Genomic DNA, 17,657 nt, shown 5'->3' with positions numbered 1-17,657 from the left:
CCTGGGGTGCTTAAACCAGCTTCCACCACCAAGGGGGCAGCTCTACCCCTTGGGGCAGCTCCTTGCATGGCAGAACCCCTTGGTTCTGCCCCTCTAGCTCCTTGTGGCTGTGGGGCAGGGACCTGATCCAGCTGGGGACTGCCTGCCCCCCGCTTCCAGTCCACGACTTGTGGGGGGATGCCTTGGAGCTCAGCACTCCGAGACAATGGGGGGACACCCACTCCCCCAGGACTCCTGATCAGGAGGCCATGTGAGGCCCACCCAGATGGAGATACCCCCACCCCGCCGGCTCAGAGCTCAGCATCCCCCCACGCCTGCAATTCCCAACCCCGCCAGCAAAACTGTGATAAAGCAAAAGCAATAGACAAGGGGGGGCCCCTCAGCCCGGTGAGCGCCTGCACTGGGGGAGGGCGTGCTGGGCCCAGTTAGCACTTGTATTGGGGGCCCCTAGGCCCGGTGAGCGCCTGCACTGGGGGGTGTCGACCCACTCCCTGCATTACCTCAGCCAAGCACTGTCCTAGGAGGGGCGCTCGGATGAGATCCTGCACGCCCCAAATTCTGCCCCCCCAGGCTTTGCCTCCATCCCCAAAGATCTCGCACCGTCCGTCCGTCCATCCCGTGCTGGATTCTTGCCGTGACTGATGTTTCTGCTCCAAGCCCCCCCAGCACCCTGACAATAAAGTTCAAGGTTTGACTCCCCAACACCCCCGCCGGTTGTGTGTGTCTGTTGCGGGGTTGGCTCTGGGGCCCCATCGGAGGTAGGGTGCAGGTCACTTCAGCCCCCCACTCAGCTCCCTGGCACTGCACGGGCTGCGCCCACCCAGGGCTTCACCACAGGAACCCAGGACACCCTCCCCCACAGCCACAGCCCCTGGATTGGAGATAAAGGAGAATCCCTGCTAGCTGGGCAGTGCGTGGGCTATGACATAGAGTGGAGCAACTCTGGCTCCAGCCAGCAGAGGGCGGTAGTGCCCATGCCCATACCTGGCTAATGACTTGTGGGCTGACATGCGTGTTGAGCAGCGTCTGTGGGGCGACACCGTGCACGAGGGACTCAACCTTAGCAGACGGGGCCCGTTGTAGCCAGGTTCCCAGGTCCCTTACTCTCCCCGCTCTGGATTGCGCCCCAGGGCAGCAAAGGGCTCATGGCCTGTGGCAGAGCTGTGGGGCATAGAAGCCACGGTAGGGCACATGGTCCCTGGCACTCAGAGTGAGGCAGGCCCCCAGCACTGAAGTGCAGCCACCTCTGGGGCAGAGCGCCTCGTTACTGGCAGGTGGAAAGTCTCCCTGGCTGGAAAGTCGCTCCAGTCTCAGGGAGTTTCTTTTCCCAGCAGGAGCCACAGGAGCCTGCCCTGCACCAGGCAGAGGGGCTGGGCAGGGCCAGGATGCTGAGGTCTGTCCTGTCCCCGGGACCCACCCTGGGCATTGGGCCCAGCTCTCGCTGGCTCTGTGGGACAATGCCAGACTCCCCCCGGGCAGGGAGTGGAGGAGCCAGCCTGTAGCAGTTCACAAGAGCAGCGGCCCTGGGTGGTAGGTGAAGTGGGAGTGCTAATCCTGTTTGAGAAGGGAAACTGAGGCATCCAGCGGCGATGAGACTGCCCTAGGTAAGTGGCAGAGCTGTGACTAGCATCCAGGAATGCTGACTCCCAGCCCCTCCCCCGCAACCTCCCACTTGCTTTTACCCCCTGGGCGCCACAGCCCTGCCTGCGCTGGGGATAGAACCCAGGAGTCCTGATGGCCAGGCCCTCCCCACCTCCCCGCTCTAACCACTAGCCCCCACACCCCTCCCACAAGCAGGGCTGTGAGTGGCTGGTGCCCTGGTCTAAGTGGTGCCCTGCTGGGTGGCTCTGGGCACTGCCCCCACGTTCACAGATCCCTGCCCATGGCCCGGCGAGTCCCTGCATCCCTCAAGGGTCAGACACAGATGGGCACGTCACTCCCATGCTCAGTGCCCAGGCCAGGCCTGGCCCGTGGTGGGAGGGATGTGGCTCCAGCCCTGGTGGAATCATCACTTGGCCCTAGAGGCCACAGTGGGTTGTGCCCAGGGGCAGGGGGCGCAGATGGGTGGATATCCAGGGAATTTGGTCATCACCCCCTTGGGAGACTAGAGAGAGACACCAGCACCTGGCTCCCTCCTCGCTCCATTGGCTGGACTGGGGGGGAGCAGGGATGCAGCTGTGCCCCACCCAGGGACTGGGACTGCCCCATGGGGGGGCACACGGAGGAGCCTGGGAGATGGAAGCTGAGGGCCTGCTGGGGAGGAGCCAACACAAAGAAACTGGGGCCCTGAGCCAGGGGGAGCCTGGCACTGGCAGTGTCCTTTTGGGGCTGGAAGCGAGGTGCCCTGGGGAAGGGTGGCCCTGGTGCCAGCCCGGATCCATGCCATGTCCTACCCTGTGCATGCATGGCCACTGCCCTGGCCCATCTCTGCCTCAGTTTCTCCAGGGGGTGAGACTTGCCCTAATGAGGAGCATGACCCTGGACCGGAGAACTCTCAGCAGCCGAGCCCTGGGGTGCAGAGTCTGGGACTGACCCTGAGACCACCCCCCCCCCGACGAGTCTAGCCGGCAGGTGAGTGAGACCAAGAAGATGGGGTGGGGGGTGACCTCGCCTGGGTGTCGCCATAGTAACCACGCATCCCACACAGGAATGACCCCAGCCCTGGGTCCCATGGCAGCCCCAGCCTGGGCCCAGCACCTGGAGAGCGACTGTTCAGGCCCCCCCACCCCCACTGCCTCCTCTATCCATGGGCCCCCAGCTCCCCTCCCCCCTGCTCGTGGGTTCAAAGTTTTCGCCACAGCCTGGGGCGGGGTGGGGACGGGACAGGATTTGCTCCAGTGATAAACACTGAGATTCCTGGGCCTGGTTCTGCAGCTCTGGAATCCATGGGGCCCACGGAAAAGGCTCCCAAACCCTCTCAGTGGGGGGAAGAGGACCTCCCCCAAGGTCTCTTGGGACGCGCCCACCTCTGTCCCGCCCTCACACACAGCCGCCCCGGCCGGGTGCGCGCCCATTTGCCCTGACGCCAAGGCCACGCCAAGGCGGGGGCTGCCCCAAAAGTTGGGACCTGCGTTCACACACCCTCCAGCAGGTGGCGCTGCCGCCACAGGTACACACACACACACACACCACAGCCCCAGGGGACAGCAGGGCCTGGGCAGCGCCGCTACCCTGGGCAGCAGGGGGCAGCGTCACCCCAGGGAGGGCACTAGGGAGGGAGGAGCATGGAGGAGTGGCTAGAGCAGGCTGGGACAGACCCTGGTTCTTCCCCAGCTCAGGGTGGGGGTGTGGTGTTTAGTGTGTAGTGGGGGCCGGGGGTGGGAGGTTGGAGGAACCTCCTCCCCACGCGGGTCAAGAGCCAGGCTGGGCTGGCACCAGCACCCGCAGGGCAAAGGGTGCCCCCCCCACCCTCCAGCTCTCAGGGCTTACGAGACCCTTGGCACAGGTTCCTCCCCCACTTCAGGTCAGAACCAAAACTGCCCCCCCCCCACCCTGCTACCAGTGTTACAAACAACACCCCCAGCCCTCCCAAAGTCCCCTTCCCCTGCATTACACACAGACCCGCCCCCCCCAGCCCCACAACACACAGACCCCCCCACCTTCACAGCCAGGCCCCTCGAGGGCTCCCCCCACCCACATCCCTTGGGGATGGGCCCAGAGGCTGAGCCCCCCCAGTCATGGGAGAACATGGGTGGGTCCCCTCATTGCCCCACCCTGGCCTGACAGTGGGCAGCCCCCAGCCCAGCTCCCGGAGGAGTGAAGGCCCATGGCAATGGGCCATGAGTGCCACCTAGAGACGCCTGTGGGCATGACAGCCCCGGCACTGCCCTCACGCCCCCACTCTGCCTTGCTGGGACCTCTGGGGGCACTGGGGGCTACACCCCCGGCTCAGCCAGCCCTCGACTGCTTGGCAGGGAGCAATTAGTGCAGGGGAGGGCAGTGCCTGTCTCGCTGGGAGTTGGGCTGAGGCCCTCACACTCGCTCATGCCAAGTGGGCATCGGCTGGGAGTGGCTGTTAGTCCTCCCTGCGGGGAGAGGCCTGGCCTGCCACCTGACCCCCCAGCTCCACTGTCTGAGCCCTGAATCAGCATCCCCCCATGCCTTGCCCACTGTGATCAGAGCCCTGCAGCTCCAGCCGTGGGTCTCTCAGGGCCTGTGGATCCCATAGGCCCTTCCCCGTGTCTCCAAGCCACGGTGAGGCCCTGCGTCACCCCCAACCCCTCTGGCTGGGTCAGGGCCTGTCAGCCAGCCTGCCCTGCTCACTCGCTTTGGTGCCGGGTCTATAGTCCCCATCAATCACTCAGTTCAGCCTCATGCCTGGGCGGCCTGCCCATCACCCTGGGACCGGCTGAAGGCTAGGCTCCCAGACCAGGGCCGGGCAGTCAATCAGATGACTTACATCCCACCGGCTGATTCATGGAGCTGGGAGCCAGGACTCCTGGGTTCTATTCTTGGATGGGAGTGCAGTCTAATGGTTAGAGAAGGCAGGGGCAGGAAAGCCAAGATTCCCAGGTTCTAGTCTCAGTTGTATGACCCTCCCTGCTCTGTGCCTCAGTTTCCCCATTGGTACAATGGAGCTAATGATGCTCATTTACCCAGCTCTCAGGCCGCCCTGGCTCTGATGTCCGGCTGGAATGCCTCCGTGGAGCGCTGGCCTCGCAGAGGCAGATTCGGGTCCTGATCCTGTAACCCACCTCCCCACCACCTTCGACTGGGAGAGCTATTAACCCTTTGTGGGTTTGAATAAAAAGTCACGGGCAGTTCCCTGGGGCGGGCGGCACGGAGTGGGGCTGGCAGGCAGCCTGGCTGAGGGGAGCCCAGTGGGTATTGTGCCGCCGGCTTCCGAGTTCACTTGCTCAAATCCAGCAGAACAGGCAACCCCCGTGCTGAGGTAGGCCTCTGGCAGTGCCCTCCAGTTGGAGGGAGCCCAGCATGTCTTTCAGGGGTTGCCGCACCCCAGAAGCAGCCGCTTTCCAGCAGAAGCCCTGTGCATATACATACAGTCTGCGATGCTCTTGGGGTCATTCCCCAGTCCAAGGTCACCGAGGAGTGGATGTTCCTGTCCCCGGTGTCTCCAGCTCAAGCCTGCACAGCGCTTTCTAAAGACCATGCACTAGCTCAACCGCAAATGTGGGCTGGGAGCAGGAATCACTGGGGGAAGGTCTCTGGCCTGGGTATCACAGCTCCCTTCTTCCAGATACCACCACGCAGCTCTGGTCACAGAGGCTGGGTCAAATCAGGCTGATCTGTGCAATGGCTGGCTCCCAGAGCCTGGGCCGGCTGCGTTTCCCGGGTCGGAGAGCTCCAGGCACTCTGCAGCATGGGGCGGCCTGGTCTGGGCTGTGTTATGAGGGGCACTGCCATGGCCACTGAGCTGCACAGTCGCCGTGTCAGTTATTTCAAGTGAGGTCTGTGCCCACATCATGATGGGGATGACTCATTATAACACCAACCTTGAGCTCATATCACAGCACGCAAGGGAAACATGCGATCATTAGCCCCATTTTACAGCTGGAGAAACTGAGGCACAGGGAAGGGAAGTGACTTTTGCAAGCTCACCCAGCAGCCCAGTGCCAGAGCCGGGATGAGAACCCAGGTGTCCTGAGGCAGCGCTGGATGTTTTCCCCGTAAGGCTGTCCTTTCCGCCCAGATTTGACCCACACACTATGGACTCAGTCCCTGCTCGGGCAGGGGGCTCTGGGGAGGGCCCTGTGATGACGCACCCTAGCATTCCTCTCCTTTCAGTGGCTTTCTCATGGAGCTCTTTTCTCTCTCCTGTGCACCGGGCGTTCAAGTTCAATATCCGCAGCTCCCGGACAGAGCTGAATGGATGAGGCTGATGCCAACCCGCCCCACCCTGGCTCCTGTTGCCACAGTGCCAGAATCCTGCCCCTTCCACGTCCGCCCACAGATAATCCTGAGCTGGATTTATGGTGTTAAAAAACAAACAGAGAAAAGCGACAACCCGGGGCCTCTGTCCCATATAGAGGCAATAAACCCGGCTCGCCTCTGCAGAACTGGAGGTGCCTGTTCCCAGAACCACCCCCACTGCTGGGAGGTGCCCTGGTCCCAATTAAACCTAGGCAAAGGCACCGCCCCGCCCCTGCCATTCTGCCACACGACAAGCCCATTGGGTGGTTTTTCCAGTTCTGCCAGAAACTGTTCCCCCTGCATTGGCTGAGATCAGTGCGCGCTGCACCTGCCGGGGGTCATATCAGCCCCCGCCGTGAGGGGACACAGAGGGGTGCCCAGTGCTGGGAACAGAGGCACTCTCCCAGGTGGCACCTACAGGGGGCACCCATGCTGCCATTGGAAGCAAATGCCCCAGCTGGATGGTGAGTGTTGCTTATTGTAAGCTGTCCTGGGGTCCATCACCGTAGCTTCTGGGCACCTGGCTGAGTTCCTGCTCCGCTGCTCGCTGTCCAGTCAGGACCGGTGTGCAGTGACTGGGTGGTTGTCATGCAGGAAGCTTGTGATACAGATAGGAATAGAGCCCAGGTCCTTTGATTTCCGGCCCTAACCACAGGACCGTCCTTCCTTCCTGCTTGTAAGTTCTGCTTGAGGTGGAGGGTGCTGGCCACCGTGGGGGGGATCCAGCTGATGGGGGCGGGGCTGGCGGGGGACTGAGGCCGACAGCCCCAGGTGACGTGCAGCTCACCCCCAGCCAGAAGGCAAGATGACCCTCCCAGGAGTGCTGCTCTAGTGGTGAGCGCTGCGTTCACAGCCTGGCTCTACCAGAGACCCCAGCCTCCCTTGGCTGCTGGACCCCATCTGCACGTGGGGGGTGAAGCTCTGAATGTGGGGAGGCCCTGAGAGGGCAGGGCAGGGCAGGGCAGAGCTGGCTGGCAACATTTCCAGGAAGCAGGCGGGTGCGGGCAAATGCAGCTCCCTGGAAATCGAAGTGGTCCCGGGAACGTGTCAGCCTCAGCAGGGGACGGGCACCAGGCAACGCCGTTACCTGCGGCTCCAAAGTGCTGTCTCCTTTCAGCTCCCCCCGGGCCAGATACTCCCAATACAACGGGTGTGTGTCCCCGTTCCTGTGCTGAGTCCCCTCGGCGGGTCCTGCTGTTACACCCCCGTCCGATCAGACTCGGCATAAGCCAGGAGGTTACAACGTCAAAATGCGACGAGATGAACTGATCCTTAACCCATGGCCGTCTCCGTGGGCCGCGTGTTCTGCCCCGAGAGCTGCCCTTCCCTGCGTCCTGCCCCAATGGTCTGGAAACCAGACGCAGCCGCTGACTCCAACGGGAAAGGTTTCCATTGCCGGTTCGTGGGATGTCACCGCTCTGGTTCCGAGTGGGAACCAACCCACGGGGGGATTCCTGGTGGAACGGTGCCAGCTTGGCCCGTCATTAGGGCCATTGCGAGCGAGCTTGGGTGGCCCGTTGCATCCTGGCATCTCTGCCCTGGTGGTGACGTGGAGGCCCGGTCACTTGGCACTGGCTTTAGCCGGCACATCCATTGTGCTTGAGCGGCTGGCAGATGGGAACGGCTCTCGGGGGCCTGGGGCTGCCTCCCGCTGATGAGCCTCAGCCATAGCGGGGTGGGGGGCAGCGCCGGGCAGGAGCCGTGTGAGGTGGGGCAGGGGCAGCTCCGGGCACAGCATGGGGTCGGGTGCAGAGGGGTGGGGTCAGATGGGGTACAGGGAGGGGCTGGGGTTGCCCTTATTGGACATTTGTGTTTTCACCCCAAGGGCCTTTCCACCATTTCCAGCACGCTCAGATTTTCCTTTTTTCAGGCTGGAGCTGGGGGACCCGGAGCTCTTTGGGGAAGGGAGTCCCAGTAATGTGGTAAAACACTGCGCAGCGTCCTGAGCAGCCATGGGGCAGCTTAACTGGGGAGGCTCTCGGAGCTGGGCTCGGGTGCGGTTCATGCTGCGTTTGGCCTGGTGCCACGTGGTGCGGTCGGGGCGGGGGGGAAGGGGGCTGGACTCTGGAGGGGCTGGTGCTGCACTCGGCCCTGTGCTGAGTGGCTGGGTGGGGGCTCAGAGCTGGACTCGGCGGGGCTGGGCTAGGCCCAGCGACATGTGTTTGGATTAGGCCGGACAGATACACTTAGCAGAGCTGGGTTTGTTTATGTGGCTCGGTTTCCCCCTCACGCCAACTCCAAGGCAAAGAAACGATTTCACCTCCCTACACGTGAGTGTCTCCTGGGCCAGTCCCGGCTCTGTCTGCAAAGGGCACGTTGTGGAGAAGGACCCAGCTTCCTGCCCCTCCAGGGAAGTCAGCAAAGGCCCCCAGAAGAAGGGAGCCCACGTGGGAAACAAAGCCAGCTTAGCCCCAGGCAGGGCCCCCCAACGGCCCCAGAGCTGACTCTGCTGACGCTCCCTTCGGCCCAGCTGCTGCTCATAGAGGAGGCCTCAATTCTGTCCTGTCCCCAGCTGGGGAGGAGGCTGGAGAAAAGCCTCCCGGGTCTCCCCATTCAAGTGGATGCTTGAACACCCCAAAGCCCAGGTGAAGAGGTACCCAGGTGGGGTCACTAGCAGGGACCAAACCCAGCCCCTCCGGCCCCATGAAGGGGCACGCTCCCTGATACGCTAGCAGAGTAACTCCAGCAGCTAGCAGCCATAGTAGGCTCTTATCCTTCATGTGAGCCAGCCCCAGAGAGGTATGCCACAGATTCAGAATAGAGCAACTGCATAAACCAAGGCAAGATCCACGTGGGAGTTTACAGCACGTGCCCGAGATGCAGCCACTGGGCATTTACCAACAACAGGGTAAAATGCCAGCCCCGGAATGCCAGCTCCAGGTTGGCGCTGAAGGCGGCAGGGCCCCGGGACCGGCACTGGTCATGGTAGGATTCTTATGCATTTACTATCAGAAGCAGACAATGGCCTGTGGGGTGAGGTGGGCCAGCCAGCAAAGTCCTGGCTGCAGCCCTGTCCCAGCAGCATCTCAGGATGGGCCCGCAGGCAGGGGGTGTTCCTGTGCTGTATGGCTCCGGGCCAGACCATGGGCCCATGTAATAATCCTGCAGGGGCTTCTTTCCTGGTGCCTCTTGCATAGGAGCTGACAGAGAGGCATAGCCCAGGTGGTGCAAGATATTCCCTGGTGGGCAACTGGAATAACTGGCCTCTGGGGAAGTTCCTTCCTGACTCCAGGCATGTAGGGGTCAGTTTAGGCTCTGGCGTACGAGTGTTTATACATGGATGTATCCGCTCTGGCATAAATGTGCGTGTTCACAGCAGCCACATGGAGTCCTTTCTTGAACTCTGCATGATCCCCTGTGGCAAGGAGTTCCGCAGGTTAATTTGTTGGGTAAATCTGTGCTTTATTAGAGTTAGTTCACCTGGGAGCCTGAGAGTTTTCGGTGGTTAAGACGAGGAACTCACAAAGAGAACTCCAGGGAGACCGAGACCTGGCAGAGCACCGGGGGCAGTGCCCTCAGCTATGGCAAACCCAGCTTCCGCCAGGCACGGGTCAGAACGCCCCGCTCCAGAGCGTGCGCTATCACCCCAGTGCATGCTGGGAAATCACTGGTCACCCCCACGCCACCCCTGCCGAGATGGCCCCTCGCTCCTTTGGCCAAGGGCTGCGGTGCAGTGTTGAGACGCTCCTAGCGCCACCTCCCTCGGCCGCTGCCAACGCCCGCCCATGGTGCAATAAAATTGGAGCTGGGAGGGGGAGTAGGTGCTGTGTGTCCTTAGAGAGACAAGGTGGGGCAGGAATATCTTTTATTGGACCAACTTCTGTGGGAGAGAGACAGGAGCTTCCCAGCCACACAGAACTCCTCTTCGGGGCTGGCCAAGGTACGCCGAGCGGCATGGCAGAGAGCTGGTTCAGCGTAAGGCATTTGCACGTATTGCAAGGGGCCATTGGAGGCAGAGTGGCCCATTAACCCCTCTGCAGGCACAGGACCAAAGGGGGGTTCAAGGGTTACCGATGGGTGTAACAAGCCGTAGCTCCAGCATGTGTGTTCGGCCTGTGATTTCCAGGGTCCAGCAACGTTTTGAATGGAAGCTCCTGGGCCTCTCTTCGGAGGGGCTTGTGCAGGTTTCCCCTAAGGCCGAGGCCTGGGCTCAGCTCCTTCTTGCTCACGGGTGATGGGCTGGTTTGGTCTTTTATCGTTTTCCCGGGCGAGTTCGTTTGAGAGCAAACGGCGTGATTGCCCTCCCCCCATATCGCTGGTATTCAGGCACTCAGTGCACCGTGGGCTGGGTTTGGTGTGGAGGGGTAGGACCCAGGGATCTGGAAAGGGGTGTGGTGGGGGGTGCTGATCATCACGGCAGTGAGGTCTGGCTGCGGGTTTCGCATCTGCTGTTCAGGCAGGGCCTGGTGCCGTTTGAGTTGGGGAGAGGGACATCTGTGGGGAGCTTGCTTCTAGCGATGAGCTTGGTGAAGTTGGGGGGTGGTTTGAAGGCCAGAAGAGGATCTCCTTACGTCCCCTCAACCCCCACGTGGGCTTGCATCATGCGTGTGGGCTCCCCACCTGGTGATTGTGCATCATCCTGGATCACACAGGAAGGGGAAGTGGTGGGGCAGGATGGGGTTTGTGGGGGATGTGCTGAGCTCCACAAGGGAAGGGGAAGTGGGGGGCCGGGGCAGGCTGTGAGGGGGGCTCACCTTCTGTCTGGGATCCCTCGATTCCCTCGGGGGAGTTCCCAAGTCAACCAGCGCTTTGCCTTCCCCTTCACGTGTCTCTCACTGTGGTTCTTACAGCTCGTCAGATCTTCATGCGAGTGCTGGGAGGCCTAATGGTTAGAGCATAGAGCCAGCTTTGGGCTCTGTTCCCCAGCTGGGTGACTTCCTCTGCTGCAGTGGGGGGGAGAGGGGGAAGAATGACCCTGCCCCAGAGCAGGGCTGAACGGGTTATTTCACTGACATTTATCCCACACTTTGAGTCCTGGCGTGAGTGTCAGAGTGTCAGCTGTGTCTCGATCCTGGGAACCAGCCAGCTACTGGGCCTGAGGCAGAAGAGACTTGCCTGGGGTCGCTCATCGGGGAAAAGAACCCAGGAGTCCTGACTGCCTCTCGCTAAGAGAATAGAACCCCGGCATCCTGGCTGCCAATCCCCGCCTCTAACCACCCAACGGCAGCACCCTGGCGCTTGTGCTCACACCAGGAAGCTGCCAGCCAGGCTCGCAGATTGCATCGCTCCCTGCTGGCACCAACCACAGAACCCCAGTAGGTCATTGGCTGGGGCTTCCTGGGGCCAGGGGGTGGTGCTCTCCTGGAGAGGGGGATCGGCTGGGGCCTGTGGGTGCCGCGGTGTCTGGCACCTGCCTGGCTGGGGCTCCCTGGCACAGGGTAGGGAAGGGAGAAATGGGGTCTTCCTTCCCCTGAGGGGCAACCTGGCTCTGAGACCTGGGAGGTGGGGAGGTCTGCAGCTCGGAGCCTTTTGCCATGTTGCAGAAGCTCCAGCGGGAGCCTGGCCCATCCGCTCTCAGGCCGCAGCAGCTGGACCCCTTCGTAGCCAGCCCAGCCCTGCTTGGCCCCCTGCGAGAGCCCCTTCTGCAAGCTACAACCCTCCCCGCTCAGCCCCACGACCCCCGGCGCCCCCTTCTGGCCAGAAAACACAGGATCCCAGCTGATATCCTGTGCCTGACTTGGGGTTCCCTGTGAGTGTTTAGCTGTGACTGATGCCTCCACCCCAGCCTCAGCTGCTGCTTTAAATCTCCTCTCTCCAAACAAGCCCTTACCAAGGCCGGCTGCACCCTCACCCGCAGCTTCCTACCTAGCGCTCAGCCGAGCCCGCGAAGGAGGAAGTTACCTCACGGGATTTGGCAACTCGGGGGTTTTCTCTCTTGCTGCTGGGGAATGAAGAAGTCCATAAATAGCTGGCGGGAGAGGCTGCGCCAGCAGATAGCTCGGAGCACAGCTGGGCGCATCTGCCTCGGCCTGAGCCCCTCCGCGGCGCAGCACGGCACGGGTGGGCAGCTCAGCTGGGTAAGTCGCTCTGGGTCGCTCTGGGGTTTGCTCTTCCCGGAGGGTCTGCAGCTAGCCAGGGGAGGCTCAGCTGCTCCAGGTTGCCCAGCAGGGGCCAGTGAGTAGCCAATCAGATCTGGCAGGGGCTGGGTGGCTGCAGAGAAAAGTCGATAGCGAGATCTGGATTAGGGGGCGCTAGGGCACTGGGGCACTGGGGCCTTTTCACTGTGCCAACCCTGAGCCCTCCCCCGCGGGTCACCGATGCTGATATCTCTGCCAGGCTCTAGACAGGCAAACTGGGATGCATCCTGGGCCAGCCCCAGTAGGACGTGCCAGTGTGTAGGGCACTTGGCTGGGAATCAGGACACCCGGATCCTGTTCCTCGCTCTGACCTGCTGGGTGACATCGGGTGCCTCAGTTTCCCCTTCCCCCCTATCTATTCAGACTGTGAGCTCTGGGGAGGCTGGAACTGTCTCATGTTATGTCTGTGCATCGCCTGGCGCAATGGGGGCCCCGATCTCGGTTGGGGTCAGTACTGTGATACACGTAATCATTCGCACTGTCGGAAGGGGTGCAGATCCTTGTGCATTCGCCAGGGTGTGCCCGCCAGTGCTTGGCTCTCGAGTGCCACCTGCAGCTGGGTCTGGTGGGGGGCGCGTTCTGCCTCTCCCCACAAGGATCTCGTTGTGCCCAGTGCTAGGGAAGGACTGGCTCTGTTCCTAACTCACACGGGAGCCAGGTGGGGCAGCCAGCTCTGCAGACATCTGAGACATGCGTTTCCATGGAAACGCCCCAGTTAAGCCCAGGAAGGAACTAAATGGGGACGGGCTTTGATCTCACCTCCCGGAGGCTGCCAGGTGCCTGGATTGTCTGGCACTGGCTCATGCATCACGCCAGGATCCTGCCCGGACCTGCCTAAAATCCAGCATCTGCTCCCTGCGTTCTCACCCCCCGGGGCAGAATGGGGCCTGCTGCAGGTGGGATGAGCTCTGGGGCTGGGCTCTAGCGGTCCCTCCCTCCCTGCCTGCTGGGCCTGTGGCTGCAGGGGAAATTGTGTACCACAACCGGGGCCTCCCCAGCCAGGTGCTGGAGCGAGAGACAGTTCCTGCCGCTTGGAGCTCACAATCTGAACAGACACAAGGGGGGAGGGGACACTGAGGCACAGAGCAGGGAAGTGACATGCCCAGGGGTGCCCAGCAGGCCAGAGGCAGAGCTGGGAATGGAGCTCAGGGGTCCCGAGTCCCAGCCCATGGCCTCCCACTAGGCCGTGCTGCCTCTCTGACTATCCAGCCATGTCAGGGCGGCTGGCCACTGGGGTGGGGTCAGGGTCCCAGCTTGGGAGTGGCCAGTCCAGCTCACAGCCGCCAGGAGAAACCCTTATGTTTCTAGTGCCTCGATGCCTGTGTGAGCACTGATGGCACATCAGGACGGGGTCCCGGCTCCAGATATGCCCCCTTTTCTGCCCTCCCCACCCCCATTCCTCCTCCCTGCCTCTCCCGCCCCCCATCCCAGTTCTGCCTCCCCATCCCCCTGCTCCCCCAACCCCTTCTGCTCACAGCTCCCTTTGGGCTGGGGCTGAGCTGAGCAGTTCACCCTCCTCCTCCCCCCCAGATCCAAGGCTGATGGGTGCCCTGGCTTCTCCGGCTTTTGCTGTGGCTGGCAAACAGATGGAGCAGAGGGACGCCCTGGCTTGCTGCCTCCTCCCGCCTGGCCCAGCCCACGGGGTGCCCCCAGCCCTGGCGACCTGGGACAAAGCTGTGCGAGTCCCACCCTGTCTGTGACTCCCCGGCCAGGGGCCGCCAGCGGGTAGTTGGGAGACACGTTGAATGTGATGCCAGCTCGCACAGGCTGGGAGGGACTCCTGGGGCAGGGGGCTGTGGTTTGCCTGACGCCCGCTTCTTTTCCTTCTGTTCCTAGAAGCCAAGGATCTAGGCCAGGACTGTGCCCCCTCCCTGGGACGCGCCCCCCTCCCAGAGAACCGGCCCTACCTGCTCCCTGCGACGTGCCCCGGCCCTACCCCCCGTGATGGCGAATGTCACCGTGGATGAATTCTCGTGCTACGAGCCGTCCGTTGTGGGGTACCGCTACGTGGCCGTGACCTGGGGCGTGGTGGTCATTGTGGCGGGCACGCTGGGCAATGTGCTCACCCTCCTGGCCTTCGTGGCCGACTCCAAGCTGCAGACCCGCTTTAACCTGCTCATCGTCAACCTGACGCTGGCCGACCTGCTGTACTGCGCCGTGCTGCAGCCCTTCTCCGTGGACTCCTACCTGCACCTGCACTGGCGGGCCGGCCCCAGCTTCTGCCGCGTCTTCGGCATGCTGCTCTTCGTCTCCAATTCGGTCTCCATCCTGACGCTCTGCCTCATCGCCGTCAGTCGCTACGTGCTCATCGCCAACCCCGCCCTCTTCAACCGGGTCTTCTCCCGCCTGGGCATGGGGCTCGTGGTGCTGGCCACCTGGGCCGTCGGCTTTGCCAGCTTCGCCCCGCTCTGGCCCGTCTTCGTGCTGGTGCCCAAGGTCTGCACCTGCAGCTTCCACCGCATCAAGGGCCGGCCCTACACCACCATCCTGATGGCCTTCTACTTCGTGGTGGGCCTCAGCTGCGTGGGCATCTTCTACTTCCTCATCCACCGCAAGGTGAAGGGGGCGTCCCGCAACATGGACCGCTACAAGCTGAAGAAGGCCAGCCGCAAGGGAGTTCAGGTAGCCGGGGCCAGCCTGGCCACACCGGGCCGGATTGAAGAGCTGGACAGCGGCGTGGACACGGGCGTCTCCCAGCCCTCCAGCGGCTCGGAGCAGGGCCACACCTCCAAGACGATGGTCACTGAAAACAGCTCAGCTGCCAGCCCCGTGGCTCAGGCCACGGCTGGGCCCAAGAGCCAGCCCTCCCAGCCCAAGGACAGCAACAAGGAGTTCAGGAAGGTCACCCGCATGTGCTTCGTGGTCTTCCTCTTCTTCGTCATCAGCTACATTCCCTTCCTCCTCCTCAACATCTTTGATGCCAAGAACCAGGCACCCACCGTGCTGCACATGGTGGCCGCCAACCTGACCTGGCTGAACAGCTGCATCAACCCGGTGCTGTACGCGGCCATGAACCGCCACTTCCGTGAGGCCTACCAGCACGTCCTCGCCACCGTCCCATGCAGATTCCGGTGCTGCTGAGTGCTGGGGGGGGGGGGAGGGGGGGGGGCAGGGGTTCCCCAGAGCAGGGAGCTGCTGTGGCATTGCCCTGCCCCCCATGGGGGACCCCAAATCTCATCTCACCCAAGGGAAAGATGTTGGACCCAAGCCCGGCCTGGAGCATCTTGCCAGACTCGAGTTGCGCCCTTGGCTTTGCCCTGCCCAAACGCCCGCTGTCTCAGGGGGGCAGCGGGGGCAGGATGGTGCTGGGAAAAGGCATGGACCACCAGCCAACGGCTCTGCGCTGCCTTTGCAGAGCGCCCGCGTGGACTGTCCCTTTACCCACTCTCCCTTGGCCTGGCGAGGCGGCGGAGGCCGGCTGGACCTGCCTTCCCAGCTCTATTTATTGTCTGTTCCTGATTCACAGCCTGTCACTGCCTCAATAAACCCATCTCTGAGTATCTGCTGCCCGCTGCACTGCTTGTTCCCAGCCAGTGGACGTCTGCCCTGGGGTCGGGGGGGGGGGGCCTGGGGTCGTGACCACAAGGCTGGAGCTTGGCCATAGGTCTGGACCATGTGCCCAGATCCAAGCACCAAGCAGGGGGGAGGTTATTAAAGGGGTCTTGGCTTGTTCTAGGTCCATGACACCCCAGTGCAATAAGCCACCTGCTCCCCAAAAGCTCTGTCCCCCCGCCCCAGCCTGGGGCCTCCAGTTAGCTGTGTGCTGCCTAGAGGCCAGCCAGGGGCAGGGGTGACCAGGGGTTCAGCACCCCCACGTGGGGCTGGGGTCTCAGAGCTCAGCCCGGTGGGGGCTGGGCTGATCTGGCACAGAGGTCTGGGGTACAGCCAAACTGTGTGTAGGGCCAGGGGTCCCTAGAGGAGGTAAAGGTGGGGGGTTCGCAGCTGCCTACTCCATTGTCATTGCAGCGCTCTCTGGGTCTCTGGCCCCCCAGCCTGGGGTTTGACTAGGGACTATGCAAGGGGCAAGGAGGCCAAGGCCCTGGCACTGCCCAGGCCCCACAGCTGGACCCAGAGTTGGGCACTACAGCGGGGGCTGGTGCCCTGGCCAGTAGGGGAGCGAGGAGCTGGTGCCAGGATCGTGGCAGGAAACCTCCGGCCAGTCCTTTACCTAAAGCCCAAGGGCCCCCCGGGAGGGGAGGTGAGTTCGCAGGGCGGCCCTAGGATCCAATGCAGCCTGCCCTGCAGACTCTCTGAAGGGCTGGGGAGGGGCTGGGGGGCCGGTTTGCCTCTCCCCCCATGCACAGTGCCTCCCAGTGGGGGAGGGGCCCAGGGAGCAGCTTCCTCCCGCTACCCAGGGTGAGCCTTTGCTTTGTCAGCTAGAGATGGAGTAAATAGGGAAGGAAACCGGCCCCTTGTAGCGGCTGCTGTGAGACGCTGTGAGCGGCAGGGCAGGACCAGAGACTACTCTGGGCTGGGACCTGCCCCGGGCTGTAGGGGTCGCGGGGGGTCAGTGGGGAGATGCCCCTGCCCCACTCACTGTGGGACAAGGCTGGATCCAAGGTCCCCCAGCGCGGAGCTGGCTGCACCCCCTGCGCCTGCCATCCCCGTGTCTGTGGGATGCGACCGGCCCGCCAAGCTTGGCTGGCACAGCGGGGGGCAGGGATGGAGCCTGCCCTGCCCAGCACTCCCAGCAGAGCAGCTGGTCCTGGCCCCCTCGGCTGGCACACAGGGCTGCCCGCCAGCCCCGGGTCACCCACACCATCACTGGAATTACGTGGGGGCTGAGAGATGGGGCCCCGCTGCGCTGTTACCCAGCCAGGCTGGTGCGCGGGGCTGCGGGACAGGGCGCGGCCCAGTGAATAGCGCCTGGCCCAGGGATGGGGTGTGGGGGGGGCAGCTAGTGCCTGCAGTACCTGCACCAGGCTGGGGGAACCCGCTGTCCCAGGGCGGCCTGGGGAGCACAGGGTCCATCCAGGAAGCAAACAGCTCAGAGCCAAAGGGCTGGAGCCTGGCTCCGAGCTGCTGTGAAGTGGCGTGAAGCGAAGCTCAGCCGGGCCGCCTCCCCTGGGGCACTCAGCGAACCTGCCCCGCAGCCAAGACCCCCCCATCCCCTCCCCCTCCTCGCTGCCTTGCAGGACCTCCCCAGCCCCAGCCCAAGCCCTTTGCTATTCCCAGCTTTTTCCTGTCCAGTGCAGCTCAGGCGTTTGCCCGTTGCCAGCTCCCAGCAGTTTCTGTCGCGTGCATGGGGCCTATGGGCCTTCATCTGCTTTGGGGGTTCCTGGTCCTTGACTGGAAGGCAGAGCCGCCTCAGCCCAGACTGTCAGCCACCGCAGCCTCTCTGCATGGGAGCCCCCCAGCTGGGGTAAGGGCGCCTCTGTGTGTCCCTCCCCCGCCACCCCCCAGGCCAGGGATTATAGCCCATGGCGTTTGCTCAGGCACCCGGTCCCCGTCCCTGGCCCAGGCCAGAGTGGGGTCTCCAGTGCAAATCCCATGCACTGAGGCTGGTTGCCAGCAGGAAGCACGGAAGGGGCTGGCTGAGGCTGGGCCGTATCCCACTGTAACCACCCCACTGCGCTCAGCTCCAGCCCACAATGATTTCAGTTCCTTTGCTCACCCCCACCCGCCCCACAAAGTCTCCCCCAGCGGCACAGGGACCCTCTGTGGCTTGTAGGCATCTCTCACACACTAGCCGTGCCCGGGGGTGGTGCC

The 17,657-nt window shown here is 63.0% G+C and overlaps 1 protein-coding gene across 1 annotated transcript; it reads left to right on the top strand.

The window, feature by feature from the left end:
• The first annotated feature begins 9,507 nt into the window (after nt 1-9,507).
• GPR84 (G protein-coupled receptor 84) lies at nt 9,508-15,029 on the top strand. Its single transcript, XM_067535053.1, is given in 4 exon segments — nt 9,508-9,599; nt 11,597-11,857; nt 13,785-13,878; nt 13,881-15,029. Coding segments are annotated over 4 exon segments (1,596 nt in total).
• Nucleotides 15,030-17,657: the final 2,628 nt, after the last annotated feature.

This window comes from Emydura macquarii, unplaced genomic scaffold (genome assembly GCF_026122565.2).
Source record: "Emydura macquarii macquarii isolate MOO-44397 ecotype Brisbane River unplaced genomic scaffold, CSIRO-AGI_Emac_v2 contig_3472, whole genome shotgun sequence".
Taxonomy (NCBI): Eukaryota; Metazoa; Chordata; order Testudines; family Chelidae; genus Emydura; species Emydura macquarii.
This window is presented reverse-complemented; position numbering and strand designations above follow the sequence as displayed.